The sequence below is a fragment of the Mya arenaria genome, chromosome 15 (assembly GCF_026914265.1).
Source record: "Mya arenaria isolate MELC-2E11 chromosome 15, ASM2691426v1".
In the NCBI taxonomy this organism is placed as follows: Eukaryota; Metazoa; Mollusca; class Bivalvia; order Myida; family Myidae; genus Mya; species Mya arenaria.
In genome coordinates, this window is record NC_069136.1 from 16,823,709 (window position 1) to 16,845,641 (window position 21,933).

At 33.4% G+C, this 21,933-nt stretch overlaps 1 protein-coding gene and 2 long non-coding RNA genes across 3 annotated transcripts; 2 read left to right on the forward strand and 1 right to left on the reverse strand.

Moving 5' to 3' along the window:
* The first annotated feature begins 1,052 nt into the window (after positions 1–1,052).
* LOC128218776 (uncharacterized) lies at positions 1,053–2,675 on the forward strand. Its single transcript, XR_008258456.1, has 3 exons — positions 1,053–1,161; positions 1,810–1,880; positions 2,567–2,675. It is a non-coding gene; the product is annotated as an uncharacterized LOC128218776 (long non-coding RNA).
* A 4,051-nt stretch (positions 2,676–6,726) lies between these two features.
* Positions 6,727–7,460, forward strand: LOC128218946 (uncharacterized). The gene is made up of 3 exons (XR_008258517.1): positions 6,727–6,790; positions 7,041–7,090; positions 7,323–7,460. It is a non-coding gene; the product is annotated as an uncharacterized LOC128218946 (long non-coding RNA).
* Positions 7,461–13,190: 5,730 nt separating this feature from the next.
* Positions 13,191–19,457, reverse strand: LOC128220470 (putative nuclease HARBI1). Its single transcript, XM_052928876.1, has 5 exons — positions 19,449–19,457; positions 14,585–14,686; positions 13,948–14,180; positions 13,551–13,704; positions 13,191–13,295 (listed from the first exon to the last, which is right to left on the reverse strand). Exons 1-5 carry the CDS (start codon positions 19,455–19,457, stop codon positions 13,191–13,193), a joined length of 603 nt encoding a protein of 200 aa, XP_052784836.1.
* Positions 19,458–21,933: the final 2,476 nt, after the last annotated feature.

Below are 21,933 nucleotides of genomic sequence, written 5' to 3' on the forward strand. Positions count from 1 at the left end.
TGAACATAAAACGAAACTCATTAAAATAATCATAATTGATGTCATATTAAAACTAATTTAGACAGTAGCATTTATTTCAAATCAAAAGCTTATAATATTTCCCTTTTCAAACAATGCATGTAACAAATCGGTTGTTTTACCACATTCTACACTATTGTTATTATTGCAGACATTTCTGAGTCACTGTCGATTTGCATACTGTCCGACAGAGTCCACATAATGCAGAGTACTTCAATAAGAACGACAAGCAATAACAATAGACTGACTATATTCAACCTCTTAAGCAGTCCGTCTGCCATGTTCGAAATGCGCAGAAGAGAGGTCGCAAACCGATAAAACTGAACATCAGCTTCGATGTCGGTACAACCAATCAATAATGAAGAAAAGTAAAGACATTACGAAGACAGTCTTAACTGGCTACGAGTTTCGGTTAAAAGACTTTCTCCGCTTTACCAAGACAAAACAATAAATGAACTGAATTTACCTGTTTATATTTTGTTATCTGATAATATGAACTAAGGCATGAAGTGTTATTTCCGGACACTTTAAAGTTTATTTAATGACTAAATGAAACACACTAGGGCCCCGTTTTACTAACATTTCGTAAGTTTTACGTAAGTTTCCACGTACATTTTCAACTTACGTAAATAATACGAAATGCGTACGTGCGTTTTACTAAATTTTCGTAAGTGTAAAACTCATATAAATAAATACAAATAAATAACAATAAAACAGACTTTGCTTGACTTTGCTAGGTTTTCATAGGCTTTGCTAGGTTTCGCTGGATTTTTTTCAATCTTGAAGTAATGTAATTTTACAAATTTAACACAAAATTTGCAATAAATTATACATTTTTCCAACTAAATATATAAAACTCATAAAAATAAATACAAATTAATAAAAATACAACTGACTTTGCTTGGCTTTGCTAGGCTTTGCTTGACTTTGCTAGGCTTTGCTAGGCTTTGCAGTGTTTAGTAGGACCCTAAATATTTGCGTAGCAATCGGAACTCCTCGGCTAGTATCAAGATATGGCCTCGGATATAATACGGGTCGTAAGAAAATAGTCCATCATGGCCGACCAAGAAGATGTTCAAACAACCAAGAGATATGTTAGTCCAAAGACAGAATGAGGAGCGAACTTTTACCACTTATTTGTGTGTAAGTGTTATTTTTTATACTTATTGTATTTTAATAAAATATAAAAATAGTTTTAAAAGAGCCCTAATGAGAAACTAATTGGAAATGTCATTAATTCTTAGTGGGTGGGGTAAAGTCTTTTTTCATTTGACAGATTCTAATATAGTAAATAACAATTTTGAAGCTCCAGTGATCAGTGGCAAAAAATAAGAAAACAAATACTCTATTTGATTTTTTTTAATAACAAATAAGTCTGAATCTGACTTTACTTAGATCGATAATTGGTTCGACTTTCTTTCTCAGTGTATTTATCTCATACATTTCATATCATTAACTTTAATTTTAATTATTATAATTAAAATTTACATTCTTTTAACCAAGGATGTATGGTTTAAATGTCTGTGAGTGTTGGTATCGAACAACTTAATGTAATGGCACAATTGAATGCCTCGGCCTGCTCACTAATATAGTTCTCTAAATAAATTAGATCTTCATTCTATTGGTTTAACAAAATGAGTTTGAATGCATAAACCAGCACACATTTCTTTCAAGACTAAATTCTATGATATCCACCAGTGGTGGTGATGCAGAAACATTGAAAAATGCTGACATTTTTACTGTGCCAATGAAATGCAGACATTTAAATTTTAATCTTATTGTCATTTTCAGAGAAGAGTATGGTACCAGGGGTACAGCTGACTCTGATTCCCGGCTTCTTCTAATGAAAAAAGGCAGATGAGGTAATGGTTGTGCTATTTTCGAAATTCGGACAATAATTTAACAGTCAAGTATCCTATTGGTTTAAGCCCAAAAGTACCTGCATGTTTGTACAATTAACCAACAAGGATTGACAGTATTAAAATATCAACATTGTTACAATTTATCTACAGTTTGTAGATAAATTAAAACATGATAACAATTTCATTTCATATTTTTTAATTTACCAGTAGTCCAGAGCTAAAAGCTGCTCTCTCACAGATTGACAGTTCTTCTTGGTCATTCTTCAAAAGCCCAAAGGAGTAATTAAATTAAATTTACACATATAATTCATTATATGGCTTAAAGCAATAGCAAAAAAATATTTTCCAAACAATTGAAATCTGTTCTATTATGTGTGACCTTATATGACTAGTTGGAGGAATTTTTACCAAATTTTCAAACTTGTATATGAAAGACTGTGATCTGATATTATGTCAGCAGTCTAATATCACTGGTTTCCATACATTTGCACAATAATTGCCAATTGGCTCGTTTAAAGGTAAAAATAAAAAAGGTGTCAGAACAGTAAAACTGTGAGGATGCAGCTTTAAATTGGTGTTGCACTTAATGTTTTGTGAATACTTTTCTGTTGTTGTACCGGCTTTTAAAATAATTGATCTGAAAATATAATTCCTATTATTGTTGTATTTTCTGTTTTCTATTTCAGGCACTGGAATCCGAATGTAATCAAAAATGCCATTGTATGAGGATTGACCTGCAATGCATGGAAATCATCTAACACAACTGCAACGCCTACCTTGAAAAATGAGTGCAAGATGGAAAGGAAACAAAGCATTCAGTGGAACATCTTGTCATCTCGAATATTTGATGACTTACATACTGATGTGAAGTTGAAGATAAAAGACATCTGTTGGTCCGTGATTATTAAATAAATCCGAACATATATTTTAAAAGGGTAATATGGTAAAGGATATATCTACGCTTAAAGTGGTTTTCCGAGGGAAGATAACTACAAAAACAGAAACAGATGGCATCGGCAGACCAAATAAACTATTTTGTTCAGTTCAATTTTTAAGTCTTCAGAAATTCCGTTAATAGGGCACATCCTTGCAAATGCCATATTGTAAACTGGGCTCTTGTGAAAAGGTGAAAGTGGTCTAGAGGATACGCCTCAAATTCAAGGTTGTGAGTTCAAGACCTCCAAGATACTTTCTCTTGACCTCAGGAAAAGGATGTCCATACTTGTTTCTACTTAGGCAACAGACTTAAGAGTGATCTTGTAAGCTTCCATAGCAATCTGATAAGGCATAAAATAAGATACTAGCTGACTTGCAAACAGTTTTTCCATTTGTGTTGATTTATTTTTCAGTCTGTTGGAATGTTTATTAGAAGTGATGCGCATTGCTTACTGCAACCACAATTTATTTTCTTTATTAAGTTAAATTTAACGAACACGTAACATGACTTGTGATTTTACAGATGCATGTTTATTTTGGTTGATTGTATGAGTTTATTTTCTCAAATGATGTAATAAAAGTTATTCTGAATGACTGTCCTTTTTTGTTTGAAGAAAATGTGTTGAGGTTTTGGCATAGCATAGTGTCATCATCATCATCATCATCATTGTTGTGTACAAATAAAACATTCAAAACAATGTAATTAAAACCAAACTGTCAAGCCAAGTACTCAAAGAGGCACAAGGATATTGCTAAAGAGACCGGTAATACATTTAGACAAATAAAATGCAAAGAAAGATCTATAATTCTGACACATGGTAATGCTTTAAATAGTCCTCTCATTGTGTGTTTATTGTTAAAGTGGAGACATACAGTATTTTTTATAACGAAGACTTAAATTTGTATGGCAACTTAAAGCCATATATGTGGATTAAACGCCAGAAATATTGTGAAGTCTCCAAACTCAATGCACTTAAAAGGGCTTGGCACAGAAATGAAAGTAAAAATGGGAGCAAAACCTAATTTATCATTAATTTAACATTGGATTGCATACAGATGGCTCTGTTATTACTTGACTAATATCAAAAATAAAATTAAGAGACATGTTGATCCAAACTGTAATTATTCTTGTTTGCATTTTATGGAGTTGGACATAAAAGAGTCATTTGGTGAAGAGTGATCTAAAGGCTAATTATTCAAAATAGATTAAGTATTATTGAAAAAAGTCTGGTATACATTGCTGAAAAGCTTAGTAACCTGGCTAAATATTTGTTTAAGGCTTTTATTTAGAAAAAAATAAATCAGTTGAGTATCTTATCAGTTACTCTTTTGGTGTTGTTGTTTTTAATAAAAAATGACAATTTACTCAAAGATATTGAGACTAATAATTATAGATTAAGACAAATATAATGTGTAAGGAAACTTCTAATGAATGGGTTTATCCACAGCCTAGGAGGTAAAGTGAAGCATGATCTGCCTTGAACAAATACAATTTTAAGACAAGTTCTGTCAACTTAGTGCACCAGTCAATTGTAACCCCCCCCCCCCACCCCAGGTCCGGGGGAATACTGGGGTTAACCCGGGGAAATGGGCCGTGTTTTTACCTATCAGGTGGCCCTGCAGTGCTGGGTGAATGCGGTGGTTTTATCTTCGCTTAAAATATAGAGGGGAATGGACCTTACCTATAGTCCCTGGGTGTGGGGGCTTTTGGCAGGGATTTTGCCATTGGATCGTCCGCGCAGGGTGGGGATTTTAGCCGGGGTTGGCTGTATTGAAAGTCAAAGTCCCCACTATTCCCCAGACCGGGGGGGGGGCGTGGTTACAATTGTCTGGTGCATATCCTCATGAACGTTGTACTGGTACTCTAACAATTGAGCTTACTGCGTGGATAGTCACCGCCCCACCCCAACCCCACAGAACTGTTTACACAAAAAAAATCTGCAGCCCAAACCCAACAATGCTGAAGTAAAGGCATGCATAGATTTCAGCTGCTAAAGCTGACTGGGTGCCAAGCTCACACCCATCCTACCACAACCCACAAAACTCTGCACAAGGCAATCAATGATTTTACAGAATAGTAATGCTGTTTTAATGGCAAGGCATGGTGTGAAAAATAACACGGCAAAGTATGACTTAAAACTTACATTTCATAGGGTATTCCTATAACTGTTGAGAAAATGTTGACATTTAGTCCATGCATGCATTTAATCCGATGTAATGATTCATGCATACCGTATGATCATTTCAATGACTGTCAAGTACATTTTCTGTGTGCTCACGATTTTTCTAGAGGAAATAGAGTGCTTCAACTATAAGGAATCATCTAAATATTCATAAAACGAACATTCTTTGAGGTTACAATAAATATTTTCTCTTAAGCAAGCACATTTAATTTAACACAATCCATTTCCTTGTTGTTACAATTGGCCTTCTTTACGCGGATTGAAAACGGTGTTAATCGCCGGCAGCCGCATCGCACTTTCGTATATCCTTACTACTATTTACGAGGTCTATCTCGAAGCTTGCCGGAGATGGCCGAGTTGTTACGATTGATTTGCGTAGGGGTAAAAAAATGCGTAACTCTCCGATAGGAGGTAGCACGCGCGCACCTGTCAAAAAAAGTAAACAATCGTCTGCAACAATGGAGCCGACCGCAAAGCAGCGACGTAAGGTGAATTGGTCCAGGGCGGAACAAGATATTTTTAAAGGAAAGTTACTTTGAGCTAACCTCAACATTAGACAATAAGTTCTGCCCTGGACTAACTCATGTTGATAAAGATCGGGCCTGGAAGGAAATAGTGGAGCGGTATGGTATTTTTCAGTCATAAACAACAAAAATCGGTTTGTATTTGAAAGATAAATCTCTTATGTTTAGTTTTACCAATAAATATATATTGCCACAACAATTTTGACTGCCAGACTGTGGGAGGACCCCCCCCCCCCCACCCCGAAATATGAGTAAAATAATTAAATATTATATAAAAATACATATTGAAAACTCACTTGAATTTCAGAGTGAATGCGCAAGGCGTTTGTGAGAGGACACTTGATGAGTGCAAAAAAAAATCAGTGACATAAAAACTGATGTGAAGAGACGAGAAAGGAGGAGGCGTCAGCTTTCAAATGTGACGGGGTGGGCCAGCTCCGAAATTGGAGGATTGGGAGGATAAGGTAAAATAATCATTTAAACTGTTTTCTTTTGAAGTAAACACAATAAATGGGGTGCTTATGAGTTGGTCCACTATAATGCCATCTCATGTATTGGACACAATCAAATGTAATATAAATGGATTATAGGTTATGTTTCTGGGTGGCTCTTACTTATATTTTTCCCAAATTTGATAAACGCCTATTTTGGCCTGATTTGTATTTTTCCCAAAGTCAACCTTTTTCACAATTCGAAAGGCACAGGCGATAAAAATAATTCCAAAACAAATCACATAATTTTCAATCTATTGTTATATAAATATTTGAAACAAAAATGAATTTTACTGACATGAAAATGTTTTTTTGTGTACAGGAAACATAACTTTAATTTTGGCCTTAGTTACATTGATTTTGTGTAACTGTTACAGATGATTAACCTGATTGATGACTCAGCGATTGGAGGCTTTGCTGGTGTTGATACCTTCTTGATGAAGAGTAAGTGGCCTTTTTTAAATTTGTATCACCACTTACTGTTATTTTATTTACCACATACTTTCTGATCCAAAAAGGTATGTGACCTCAGCATGTAAAGGGTTAACTGTTAAAGTGTTATTCTTGTTAGCATTATTGTCATTAATGCAAGCTCCAGTAATATTATGTTTTATCACTACTACATTTATTAAAGTTGAATCAACCTACACCAATGAAACATCATCCATTAAACCTGCAGCCACTGAGCCGTTTGAAGCACTGGCAGCCTATGAGAAACCATTGCCGTACATCATATCAGTACCATCAATGCCCATAGGTGCCACTCTTCAAGAAAGGTAATTTTAATAAGGTTATCATTGGATGCACTTCTATTCTTTGGATATTGCATTAAATATTCAATTGATGCATTCAATGAAGCAACATCAACATTATTAAATTATAATCATCATTCAATTGTAATCATTTGTTAGTATAATATTTATTTATTCCATATTTCAATTACAACTAGTCAAGAACTTACATTTACATTAAAAAACTAAATTAACAAAAATGTAACAAATTACATAATTGTTTATTCACATTTAGTGCACCAATGGCAGTGACAGAAGACAGCGGTCAAATAGACAAAGGCAGAGGTATTGTAGTATTTCTTAATTAAATATTCTCAATCAGAAATAAAACAGTATGATATGCAGTATCATTTTTGACTAATTATTTGAGTTATATTAATAATCTATGAATAATTCTAATGCTATTTACATCTTCTTTAAAATAACTGTAAAACGAATAATAACATAATAATTTTGATCAAGATATTCTTTTCATTTATTGCAGCTCCTTGAAAAATGAAATCACATTACTTTTCAGGTGCAGATAGCATTGAAAATCTTCTAGTTCAACAGAATCAGCTCCTCAGTGAAATACTCCAACAACAAAAAATTACTAATGAGTTAATGATAAATTTCTACACTTTGAAGGCATAAATATATGACATGAATACTTTATTTTACTCCCACCATATAGCGTTGTGAGCTATATTGGAATCACCTTGTCCCGTCTGTCCGTCCGTCCTGTGCCATTGGGACAAGTATACTTTTCTCCATTACTCATGTTTTTGTGTCTTGTACGAAGCAAAAATTTAAAGTCTTTGAGATATTGCTTTTAAACTTGTTATTGATATATATCTTGTTAAGGCCAATTGCAGTGCACAAGAACCATACCTCTGGGTGCACTTTTGTTTGCGTTAATTGCTTTGTTAATGTACATAATTATTTTTTGCCCAAAGCATTTACTTGACATGTTTAAAGTATTTTAGGTATTGAACATTTATAACTTAACTTATACCTTTTCACAGTCACAGGGCATTCAATAAGTGTACATCACTCCCTGTTGTACTGCAATATTATTACAATAAGGCGGTATAGTGGGGTTATTAATCACATCCAGTGATATAATTTATTTACTCAATTGATAAAGAACTCAATAATTTGCTTATGATGGTGTTAGGCTAATTGTTAACATGACCTGATACAGGCAGTAATTTCTAGAAATGATAGTCTTGTTACACTGATATTATTTTAAGTAGTCTGTGTAATAGTTAATAGTTGACATGAACTTAATTATTAATGATTAAGAACGGGCAGATTGAGCAAAGGCAAAGAGCCCTAACTTACTTAAAATACAACTCATTTACTGACTCATTGTCAACACAAAAAAAACACAGGGAGTGTGTATCAGATGAGTGGCAGTAGGCAGACATTAAAACTACCTGAAATTCTTAAATATTATGCCTATTGCTTAATAATTGCCTGTTTGCAAGTTCAGGTTTTATTATAAATAATTTTCGAAGTGTTCACCAAATCATCACGATAATATCCATAGCTGTAGTGCAGCAAATGTTAGAAGTAGAAGAAATTTAAATTCCAACATTATTTTCAGTCACATTTGTCTCTGACAACTTAATTATTTGTGTATAATATGTTGTATGAATTTGTTCTCATCTGCTGTGACATTTACACTAATACTTATTCATAAAATGTCTGACTTAACAATTGTTTTTTCCAAATGATATCAATCATGCCTACATCAGAATTTACTGTGAATGGTGTATCTATTCATAAAATTGACTTTGGATATATACATATTAACATTTATAATTGACACTTATCAGAGTTATCTGTTCTTATGTTGTATAATGTTTAATGTACTAACTTATGTAAATCAAATTTGAGGGTGAGCAAAAAAGTTAATGTTAGTCACATATAACATATACTTGTTACAGTTAACATTACAAAAAAATGTTATTTCATGTCTGTTATATGTTCATGTAAAGTTTTATGTGTCAATGTAGTAGATGTATAATTGTAAACTGGTTTATCCAGAAATATGTGTACAGATCCATGTATTTATTACAGCTCTCCATGATTTTTACATCAGCTAATGAAAAGTTATAAGAAAACTATTACTATGTGACACTTCACAAATATGTTGTTAGTTACATTATAAATTACTTTCATTAAGTTTAAAGTCCAGTTTGTAGTTTAACTGTTTTAATAACAAAAAAGTGCTATTCAGTAACAGCTTCATCAATTCATACATTTTCATTTAAAGTGATGTTTATTAATTTGGGAACATTGGCTAAAAGCAAATTGAATCTAGTTAAGCATTCAATATACTTCCATCACTCCTGTACATTTGTTATCATCCAAATATGGCATTTACCTGAACCATCATTTATTATATCATCAGCGGAAATGCATTAGCTAGTACATTTTTGAGTTATTTGAAATGATTGAATTTGCAAAGAACATGTCATATTTAAAAGAATGGTCAGGTAAACTGTATTGGCATTTCAACAAAATATAAAACTTCCTTTTTACTGTGTTATAAGATTTCTTTATATATCAGATAAAGGATGATTAAAATCACCATGGAACAGCATTTATTTTGTTACTTCAAGTTCTTCCACTGATATAATTAGGAGTATATACCCCCTCATAAACAGCATAATAAATAGAATAGCTACTGTTTCATCATATTATGAGTCATGGCTATACTGTATGTTATAATAAGTAATTACTTTCTTCATGTCAAAATGAAATAAAATATGACAATTTAGATGGTAATCATTACATTTCAAATATGTTTGTGCAACAAATTAACAATGGTTATGATAATAGTAATGCATTGTCTCCTTTTTTCATGAATACATTCAGATTCATTATATCATGAAAAAGTTTGTTCTCACGGTTTACACTATACTGAGATTTTAGAGTAATCCATACAATTGAAAGCTTCATTCAAATTCAAGGTTGTTTTACTAATTTTGGCCATTTTGGAGTTTGCGGCAACTTCATTTAAAAAGAAGATTGTCCCATATACTGAGTCATAATAGGTTTTCATGGTACAGGCACAGTTTGTCATCAGTTGTGTCAATATTGTATTTTAGTTCATACAGGTATTAATCTTTCAGACCCAATTTCTCGAAACATCTAAAGCATAACAAGCTTTGGTATTTATTTTCATTAATCAAGATTACTAATAAAAACTCTATAAAGTTAAAGATTGTTTGTCAGTAATATAAGCAAAATAATTTCTATTGAAAGTACATGTATAAAAAGTCTTCAAAATGTTTATACTGTACAAGTTATACCGAAACCAAAATATTGGATAAAAGATAAATTCTGTTTTAAGAGACTTAAGATGTTTTGAGAAAAAATGGGCAATTGTGACAGTTTATGAAAATTGATACAGAAAGTTCTTAACTTAATTATACATAAAAATGTGAATCTATCACAAATTAATAATATTTCCTTCGCTAGTCCAAATAACAAGATATGCAACCAATTAAAACAATGCGAGAGTTCATTTCAAAATCTTGCAATAATAGCTCTTCTGTCCCTCTGCGCATTTGGGTCAAGTGCTCCAATGTAAGGTGGTGCATTGTCAGGGGCAACATGGACTTGTCCATCAAACACGACAGCATCATCTATACACATGTTGTGCAGTTTAGCACAAACAACAAAGACTTTGGCTGCCTTCTCAGGTGTGATTTGGAGGAATCCTCCAGTCTTATGAAGACATCTGCATGAAATGAAGTGAGTGCAAACATAATATAATACCAATTAACATCATTTTTCTATGATATACCTATAGGGTCAAATTATTGTACTAGGAGTAAACAAAATAGGGTTCCGCCTATATTTAGAGGTGCATCTATAAGTTAGAGAGCTCGGCTACATTATGTTTTAAAACATAGAAGCACAAAGACAAATATGCACTTCTTAATATAGAGGTGCACCTCTAAGTTGTACATCACATCCAGTGGAATGTGAATTTTTTTTACAAAAACGGTATGCCTATAGATATCATAAGCTACTACTATTGCTTATTTTAAAGTGACATGTCTAACAATTGCATAACATATAAACATCAAATCTCGTTTAATTTAAGTTTCTTTTGATAATATTGATGAATAAATAACAAAAATAGCAGCTCAGGGATAATAATTTGAATTTAAGGTTGCAAATGAAAACAAATTAGTTTGTTATATTTTAATGAAAGAACTAATTTTTGGTCTCCTATTGTTGTTATATTTTATTATGCCCCCCTTCGAAGAAGAGGGGTATATTGCTTTGCACAGGCATGTCGGTATGTCGGTCGGTCGGTCCGTCGGTAGACCAAAGCTTGTCCGAGTGATAACTCAACAATTCCTGGACGTATGGTCATCAAACTTGACATGAAGGTTGGGCCTGACCAGTAGATGACCCCTATTGATTTTAGGGCTCATCAGGTCAAAGGTTAAGGTCACAGTGACCTTTAATGGTAAAATAATTTTAAAGGTTGTCCGAGTGATAACTCAACAATGCCTAGACCTATGGTCATCAAACTTGATATGGAAGTTGGGCCTGACCATTAGATGACCCCTATTGTTTTTGGGGGTCATCGGGCCAAAGGTCAAGGTCACAGTGACTTTGAATGGTAAAAGAATGTCCGAGTGATAACTCGACAATGCCTGCACCCTTGGCCTTCATTCTTGACTTGGAGGTTGGGCCTGACCAGTAGCTGACCCCTATTGTTTTTGGGGCACATCGGGTCAAAGATCAAGGTCATAGTGACATTGAATGGTTAAAGGTTGTCCGAGTGATAACTCAACAATGCCTGCACCCATGGCCCTCATAATTGACTTGGAGGTTGGGTCTGACCAGTAGACGAACCCTATTGTTTTTTGGGGTCATCGGGCCAAAGGTCAAGGTCAAAGTGACCTTGAATTGTAAAAGGTTGTCCATGTGATAACTCGACAATGCCTACACCCATGGCCCTCATTCTTGACTTGGAGGTTGGACCTGACCAGTAGATGACCCCTATTGTTTTGGGGGGTCATCGGGCCAAAGGTACAGTGACCTTGAATGGTAAAAGGTTGTCCGTGTCATTACTCGACAATGCCTGCACCTATGGCCCTCAAACTTGACTTGGAGGTTGGGCCTGACCAGTAGATGACCCATATTGTATTTGGGGGTCATTGGGCCAAAGGTCAAGGTCACAGTGACCTTTAATGGTAAAAGGTTGTCTGAGTGATAACTCTACAATGCCTGCACCCACGGCCATCTTGAATTGAATTGGAGGTTGGGCCTGACCAGTAGATGGCCCCTATTGATTTTAGGGGTCATTGGGCCAAAGGTCAAGGTAACAGTGACTTTGAACGATAAAAGGTTGCCCAAGTGATAACTCAACAATGCCTGCGCCCATGGCCCTTAAACTTGACTTGGAGGTTGGGCCTGACCAGTAGATGACCCCTATTGATTTAAGGGGTCAGAGGTCAAGGTCACAGTGACCTTGAAAGCAAACTCGACAATTCCTGGACCTATGGTCATCAAACTTGACATGAAGGTCGGGCCTGACCAGTAGATGACCCCTCTTGACTTTGGGGGTCATCAGGTCATGGTCAAGGTCACAGTAACCTTTATCGCAAAAAAGTTAACAAATCTTCTCCCAGTGATATCTCAACAATGCCTGAATCTATGATCATCAAACTTGACATATAAGTTGGGCCTGACCAGGAGATGACCCTAATTGATTTTAGGAGTCATTGGGTTAAAGGTCAGGTTCACAATGACCTTGAATGCGAAAATGTTTCAAGTGATAATTTGACAATGCCTGCACCCATGGCCCTCAAACTTGACTTGGAGTTGTGTCTGACCTGTAGATGACCCCTTATGATTTAAGGGGTCATTGGATCAAAGGTCAAGGTTACAGTGACCTTGAACGAAAAATGCTTGTCTGTGTGATAACTTGTCAATGCCTGCACCCATGGCCCTCAAACTTAACATTTGGATTTTTGGTGACCAGCTGATGACTACTATGGATTTTGAGGTCATAGAGTCAAAGGTCATGGTCATAACACACTCTATCCTCTTTGAATGGTCATAATCTTAAAACTGCCTCAACGGCATACAATGTCAGCGACAAATCAGCTGTCATTTTGGCCCGTGCATATTTCATTCAATTGTCCATATAATCCTGACAACATGGCGCTCAGGGGGGTCATAATGTTTGACAAACATCTCTTGTTCATTATTTTTTTACATCTTCCATATCAAAAGTGTTATCAATTGGGCTTTCTGAATAGAAACAATTCATAATTAGTTGCCTTACACTTCTTTAAGTTAATTTGCTTACTTATGAACACCAGTAGATGGTAACAAGAAAGTAATACTATATTTGAAAAAAAAAATATTACCGAAATCTCGACTTCAACAAACCAAACGCTCTTTCCACTACCATTCTGGTACGGCTTTTTGCCAAGTTGAATGCATTTTCCTGTTGGGTTGTAGGCCGGATCTATCAGCAATTGCATGAAATTAGTGTTTAAAGCTATTGCATTTATATTTATAACTTGCATTATATCTGGGATCGATCCGAAGACCTTACCATGTTTTTACAAGTTACCTGAGCAAATATGTCACCTAATATGCTACAAACACAGTTTACATGATGGTGTTAATTAAATACAGACAATTACATATACCCTTCCTGTAATTGTATTGAACAATATTACATTAAACTATTGTACACAATTATAATGTTTATTCTTGCCTTTGGTGTGAGCATGTAAGGTTTCAGGGCATAACCCGCGTAATCAATCAGCCAACCAACATTATTTTCCTCGACCCATGCCTTCAGGCCACAGTTCTCAAATATGGTGTTGTCGTGTGTAGACCCCGGCCACTGAGCGACCACATCAGTGAATCTGCAATATGGACATATGCAGACAGATACATGATTTGGATTCCCTATAGATGCATACAGATATTAATGTGAGTTACATTTTTAATGCACTGAATGATTCAATACAATTTTTATTGCAGTGTAATTTGTTCATTAGGTACATAAAGATAAATCATTTATTTCATCATACATGTATGTATTTAAAAATATTTCTTTGATTATCAACGTCACTTAAACTACCGGGTAGTTCTAAATTTAATAATACCTCATATCGGGTGTCACTACTGCCTGCACGTTTATTGCATGGTATCCTTTTCTACACATATATATATCTTCCCTTACTCTTGGCGCTATGATGGGGATTAATGTTCCATCTACAGCTCCGATGCAATTTGACATTCTTGCTACCTGATAAAACTTTTGTTTAATAGAAGCCAGGTCAGCCTGGGTGGTAGGGAACTTGATGTTGTTGACACGCTGGTTAATTGCGTCTACAACCTGACATTAAAAATTAAGTAAATTTATTGAATTGTTTCTTCAAATTTACATGAAGCTTAAATATGAAGGATATACATTACTCTGTAAGTACTATAACTATCGATATCCCTCTAATTAAAGAAGTGTTTTATGGTTGAGCCTCTGTTTGAACACATTTTTATTTTTTCGATGAAATACAAATGATTAACATTCATGAGAAAAACATAATTATAAGGAAAATGTTCAGGATTTTTAAAGACCTCATATCATATGGTAAAACTGAAGTTACAAATCACACATTAAATTAATTTATATACAGCACATGTCTGTTAAAAAAGCTTTGAAAGATCTTAAAATCACAATTTTATGCAACACCAAATAAATCAATTTAAATCAATAAATGATTAAAATGAAGTTTTACTTACTTGCCAAACAGATACACATACAGTGCTTCTGGAGACGCCATGTACAAGTCCACCCTCACTATAGAATTCCCCTTTCCCCAAGAACTGCAGTGTTATGAGAAGCTACCGGTACAACAGTTGAACCAAACAATTTGATATAATATTATATAAGTTATATACTAAGGTAAATTTTGGAATGAAAGGAGAATATGATGTTGATTACAGAATATTCAAGGCACTAATGGTTGAGTAGCAACAAAGTTGTCGGAAGAATAGCGCAATTATAAGTAAAACCCATACCTCAGTGACATCATTTGGATCAACTTCCATTGAAATTATGTTTACCTGTGTGCCATTGCAGCAAGAGCCGAGACTACAATATTCCCAATACACAGCACATTTTAGTTTGTAGATTATAAGTTGCAAATAAATGTATGTCATGCAATATCACTTATTGGGGATTAAATGCCACCCAAAAGTTATAAAGCACAAACACGCTTACAAACAACTTTTCTTTTAATCTCAAACACTCGATTGCTTCCATCCGGATAGAGCGAATTTCGGATACAAATAGCGATGCCAAGTCGATTGTAATAGTCTCCCTTTATGAATCTCATGAATATTAATTTTTCACGGAAGGCGACCCAATATTGGTACCGATTTTATACACTCTTTAAAACACATATATCAACATTTGCGGAGAACCATGTGGCTATTTATAGTTAATTAGATGATGAAATATTTTGGAAATCAGTCAAAGTTCACTGAAAACGTGGTTTTTCTAAAAGAAAAACGAAAGTGAAAATTTGATTAAACGTTTTTTCCATGTTTTAAGGCAAGTACAACGGATTATTTGGTTTGTTTTTAAGCATGGGAGGGGTCTCTCATAGTTTTTTATAACTTTTGATACGAAAACAATTGGACTATGAACGTTCTCAGACCATTTATAGACTTTGCCAAAATGTAAACAAAATTCCAAAATGGCTGCCGCGAAATGAAACTACAGTTTTCACCCAGTCAGATGTTTGATTAATGCATGAAACAGTTGCTGACAGCTTCAAACTCCAAGTACACCTTGTGTAAATAGGTGTAAACATTAAGAATGAATACATTTTATGTCCATTCTTTAAATAATTGTAAAATAAATTTTTCACAAAGTTTGTGTTCGTCCCCAGTTTCGTACCGTTTCGTTCTCAAATATGTTTACAGTGTGTAGTCAAGACGTGTTGATATAAAATAAAGCCCGAGAAAAATGCCAGATTTAGGTTACATCAGTAGTTTTCAAACTGAAACGTTGTTTTTGTGTAATAAGAAAAGATAAGATAAATTTTATTCCAATCATGGGTCATGTTATATGACATATAAATCACATATTACATAATGTAGAAAATAAATTGAAACAGTAAGGCAACATATTTAGTGAATGCAAATAAGGCTTCATTTTGAATTTTTTTAAACACAAATAACTTAAGCTTATTTGGAAAATTAATAAGCATGTTTCCCATTTCTTTTTGTATGCCTTAAAGTAATGTAAATGTACTATTTAAATACAGAGTTGATGTTTATATGTGATTATAACTTACAAATGGGAATCATGTTTAAAATCAATCACAAATTAGTATTTATAAACCATTTAACAGGAGACAACAGCAAAAAGAAGGAATTCACTCATAAATTGACAATCATTATTAAATATAATATAATATTAATATAATAATTGGTTTCATCAATATCACATTATTAAATAGCAGTGTAATACTGTACCGGTAATTGCAATTAATGTACAACTCGTTTCAGTTTGTAACGAAACTGTTTATTTATTTAAGTTTGTTTATTTGCTGTGTTTTATTCAGTTATTATGTCTGCATAGTAAAAAAGCCTTTTGAGCAGTTCTACATGCCTTACAATGAAAATAAAAACTTGGGTCAGGATTTCGTGACTTTTCAGTTAGTGCATTTTAATGGCGGTGAAGGGTGGGTGCATACAAATGGCTATATCTTCACTTTGAAATGAGATATTTCAATAATTCTTGCATTTTTATACTCACAAAATATGTATATTAACAGAAATGTAAGGTTTTTGCATGTCAAATTATTAAAAAAAAGTCATGTTGCAATGCTAATACAAATTTAAATTTCACATTACGTTGATACAAACAATCCACAGTCTTTCAAAACATAATAGAAACACGTTTAAACCATGATTTAAAATCTACGATTAAGTCCTCCAATGCCTTTGTTTTAAAATCAGTAGGAAACGCAAGTTGTGTGAAAGTTTGTAAAACAAAAGTTTCAAGCGTTTACACATCCAAGGTGAAGGTCAGATCTGAGAAAGGGAGGCTATCGTGGGCGATACTATTTCCCGGTCCCGGTCTCATCCGGTCCCGGTCTCCTCCGGTCTCTGTTTTCAAAATTTTATTGTAGCTATCGGGCGTGATCGAGAAGGTGTGAATGACAGCGGGGGTAATAGGATTACAAAAGATTACAGTTAATTTAAACATTAGATAGTTAATGATAATTATTTCACCATTTATTTCATATTTTATATCAATAAAACAAAAAATAAATTAAGGCAAAGATAAAAACATAATATATGCACATGTTCTAAACTTAATGTAATGAATAACAAACACATTGTGTGTTTGTTTCCTTATTAAATTCAGTTATAAGTAAACTTTTGATAATAGTAATATGAATAGAAATGCAAGAATACATGTAAATCAAATGTGTAAGTTAACTCAGTACTTCATAAATTCTAACATTTTTGTTTTGTTTAACTATTGATTTTGTTACAAGAGATGCAGTGCCACGTCCAGTTCCTGCATTTTCTATTTTCGCAAATCACTATCGACGAATTCTAGCATTTCACATAAACAGAACGGTTAGTTTTTTTAAAGTCTAAGGGATCGCGCCTTTTCATTTTCTTTATGAAACAGTTTTTTCATGTTTTCTAGACTGACTAGATGTTCCCTTATTTCACTGACAACGAGTTTGGCATAAGAATTTACACAGTCATTCTTAAAACAAAATTCTACAGCATTCGTAATTGCAAAGACAGGCATGTCCATTTGACGGTTGTTGTAAACAGGCGCGTAGGAAGGAAATTGACATTGGGGCCGCGGAAGGAGTGTGCTGGGGAGGGGTGTCTCCTCCCGTCGAGATTTTATTTCAGTTTTAAGCATTGAAGGACTCGATTTCCTGTGATTTCAGGTTTTATTTTCGTGTCTTTATCTGAACCCTTTTTCGGTTGAAATAACATTGTAAGCAACAGCGATATGTTAATTATTGTGCAATCATAAATTATTATAAACACCAGTATTTATTTCTCTTTAAATATTCATATTTGCACAGTCTCACAATGTATGTTAAATAACTAATTGGCACAGTTCACCTCTTCATCGTGTTGAATGCCCCATGTTCAGTTTTTAGTGCCAAAAGATCTCTATGGAAATCTTAAACTTCTAGGCAGATTTGGAACGTCCATTTTTAAGTCAAACTTTAATGTGATGAGTTTGAAATAATACATATTGCTGGCTATTTAATGGCAATTCTATTTTAACGCTCATGACGACTTTTAATACAGATTATTGTATTTTGTAAGTTATATTTCATTTGTAAAATAGCCTTCCAAATATTTCAGTAGTTTATTTATCATTACTATACTTACTATTATTATTGTCAAGGAACTCTTCATAACAGGTTTATGACAATACACAATAATGTCATACCATGAAAGGTGTAAATGCGATATACAACGCGTGTCAGAGATTAGCGCATGTCCCTCGATCGTTAAGGACATGATAAATGGATATGCCAGTTTTATTACAACCGCACGGCTTCTGTTCGGTTCATACCTTAAAAATATGGTTGTTTATTATAGTAAATGATTGTTATGCAAAGGGTCTTGTAAAGTTAAGAAATAATACGATAATTACATATAACCAAATTAAAAAATAATCAGCGTCAGATTTCTTAAACAGTTAGAGATTTATTGCAAACTTAAAGTTGACAAATAAAATATATTCTGCTAAAGTTGTGTAATAATGACGAAGGTATTCGAATTTATTCAATGTAATAAGCGAATAGCACAAAAAATATATACGAAAAATGGAGACGTAATGTTTTTCTTACTTAAGAATGGTGCAACTTCAAATAAACACTCTTCATCTAGTTGTAGATCTTGTGTACTTTTTCACCATTCATTGATTTACTTGTTTACATGCTATTAACACTGTATAATGTTTTACGCAATAAACATATCTTATCGTAACGACATGCATGGGTCGGATATGCAACCATGGAAACGTTTTCAATTGTAATCATTAATTTTACACAATGCTTCAAAGAGAACCGTGCACACTCATAGCTGGACTGCTTAAACAATATTATGTGTGTTTGTTTTTAAACAGAAGAGAAAAACAATAAACCAACTTGACAAACATAATTTAAAACGTGCAATTCTAAGTTTCTTCATACTCTAGCCGTCCTTAATCCTTTATTAAAAAAAAATGAACATTTTTATTGCCATCGCATCTTTCTCTACACTTTTAACAAATTGCATAAATAGTTTAGGCCTATAACAAATTGCATAACTTAAGACATAATGTTTATATATGTTATTCTATTTTGTTACATATAAAAGCAAATAAGATTGTAAAATTAGTTTAACAAACATCGGCAACACAATCCGTCGCCTCGGGCCATAAGTTATGGACCGGGAATTATGAGACCGGATGAGACCGGATTTTACGAGGAGAGACCGGGAAATAGTATCGCCCGGCTATCGTGAAAGAACGTAGGCTATTGAAACGAGCTATAGAAACGAGCTATAGAAACGATAAGTTTTCCATCGACTATTACTCGTCAAATATAAACATTTTTTTTACCTTTGTCATCGCTTGAATGGCATGACTTCGCATTGTTCTTGGTTTTATGTCGTCCTCAGTGAGGTCGTGCAAATCAATTATTTGCTGCCTGGATAGTCTGTACTTAACTTTTACTTCATTATCATTCAAATTATTCAACATATCAACTCTATCGCGAAAATTACGCGGCAGGCGACGTCGGGGATTTCTTCCGTCGGCCATATTTACGCTATTTGGAACAAACTTACGGATGCCTTTTTTAACGTAGTTTTACGCAAAAACTTACGTGCATACGTTAGTACGAACTGTTTAGTAAAACGCAGTTACGCTGAAAAATTGTGCGTACGCAAAAACTTACGGAAATATTGGAGTTACGCTTACGTAAGTCCGTTAGTAAAACGGGGCCTAGGAGTAAAAGGGAAACGTTTTATATATATGTAAATGAAACTTTTGAAATAACAAACAGTTCTGTTGCTGTTGGCAGTTTATTAAGTATATACACAACCATCTGCAATAATAGTGTATACAGTATATATAATGCATTACTATATATTTTATATGAAGTTTGGAGTTATTCTTCTTATTTAACTTAAATTATAGCTACTATGCATTCAGAATTGAGATCAAGTACACAAACGCATTTGAAGAATATGTTACAAACAGAATTTAAATAAAAATGATCACATGCCAATAATGTTTCTCTGAAGTATATTACAATCATTACAATGAGAGGTAATTATAATTTTAACTAGAATTGAATGGGTAAACATCTATTTAAATATAATGGTAAAACATGGCAAAACATTTACTGAATTATTGATTGTGTATGAGAAATTTGTAGATAAGGAGCTCTGCCAAATTGTCTGCAAAACATCACAGTGAGAATACAGAATATATTCTTATTTGTTTGTTACACAAATAAACTTTCAATAAACTTTGCTTTCAAGAATTTGTTGTTTGAAATGACAAAATGACAAATGAATCTGACAAACATCATGTCTAATGATCAAAATCATCTAAATTTCAATGAATTAATATTTTAAACAGCTTTGCTAAAATCAGGTATAAACTACAAGAGATCTGTTTTAGACCTTTGACAGTTAAATATGCCTGCACACATGTATTTTTACAGATCACCCACAGTGACCTTTTTGTCTTGCTTTTTGATAAAAAGTTGTTTTTACACCTTGTGGGAAATAAAACTGTATGAATAAATAAATGTTAAAATTTTCTAGACCTTTAAAGACCAAATATGTTATGCCCTCTCATAACATTTTTGACATGAAGTATATTCTGAATTAAGCATGGAGATAGTCAATACCAAATTTCCATATCATGGGACTTTCTTATAGACCCAGTATGTTAAAGAACCTAAATTTATCAAGGTGTAATTACAAAAAAAATGAACTCTAACCATCAAATAATATTTTAACCCACATGGTGATCTTAAAAGAAATGACAAATTGCAATTTCAATCAACATTGAACAGAGCTGAAAATATATTCTAAATTTAGTAAAAAGTAATCAAGTCAGTGATATTGTTGGAACACACCCGAATGAGAACCCAGTGAAAAACTGCCAGCTAAGCTTACTTATCACTATTTCATACATATTTGTTCAGTGTACCAGCAAAAAGAGCAAGCCAAAATTTCCATTCCAAAACCATTTATATATGAAAACAATTGAAACTATTAAAATGATTATATTTTATTATTTATACAGAATGCCATCACGAGGCTATTAAATCATTCACAAATGCTAATATGCACAAATTAAGGCTATTATTATCTACTATTAATTTGTATAGATTTAAAACAAAATGCTTTCAATATGTACAGTGTCAAATTATGTTAAAAAATTCAGTGTTCTCAAAAGCACAATCAAAGTTTTTTTTGTTCTGACAGCTGGGTCTTTAATATTTAGCATATCAGTTCAACAACATACAAATAATGATCTTGGATTCATTGACATTCAAACCAAAACAACTACTATATATACTGAACCGATTGCATTTTGAAAAAAATCATGCAATAAAAGAAACCGAACAAAAAAGCAAAACCTGAAAGTATCTGGTATCTGGTTTTAAATGCTAAATTTGGCACAAAATTAACAAAACAGAGTTTTGCCATTGTCTATAAGTTGCTTAATTATTACATATTTGCTGTTAATGTCACATTTTGTATTATTGCCACACAAACAAGTTTGACATGGGTGACTAACATCTGCACTCTCTTGAAATATGGGATTCTGTGCTGTATCAACTTTACGGTTCAGATTGTTTGACCACTTCAACCTGCTGGCACATCAGAATCTGTAAAGAACATAAATACAATGTTTTAACAGAATAAAAGTACTAACTACTTCTGTGAAGGTATGCTAGTTAACAACCATTTGAGGCATACAAAATTTTATATGTAGTCATAAATATGATATAGTCACATAATGTAATTTCATGAATTCAAAGATCAAGACAAAATAGATGAAATACATTTTGTTTGAATATTTT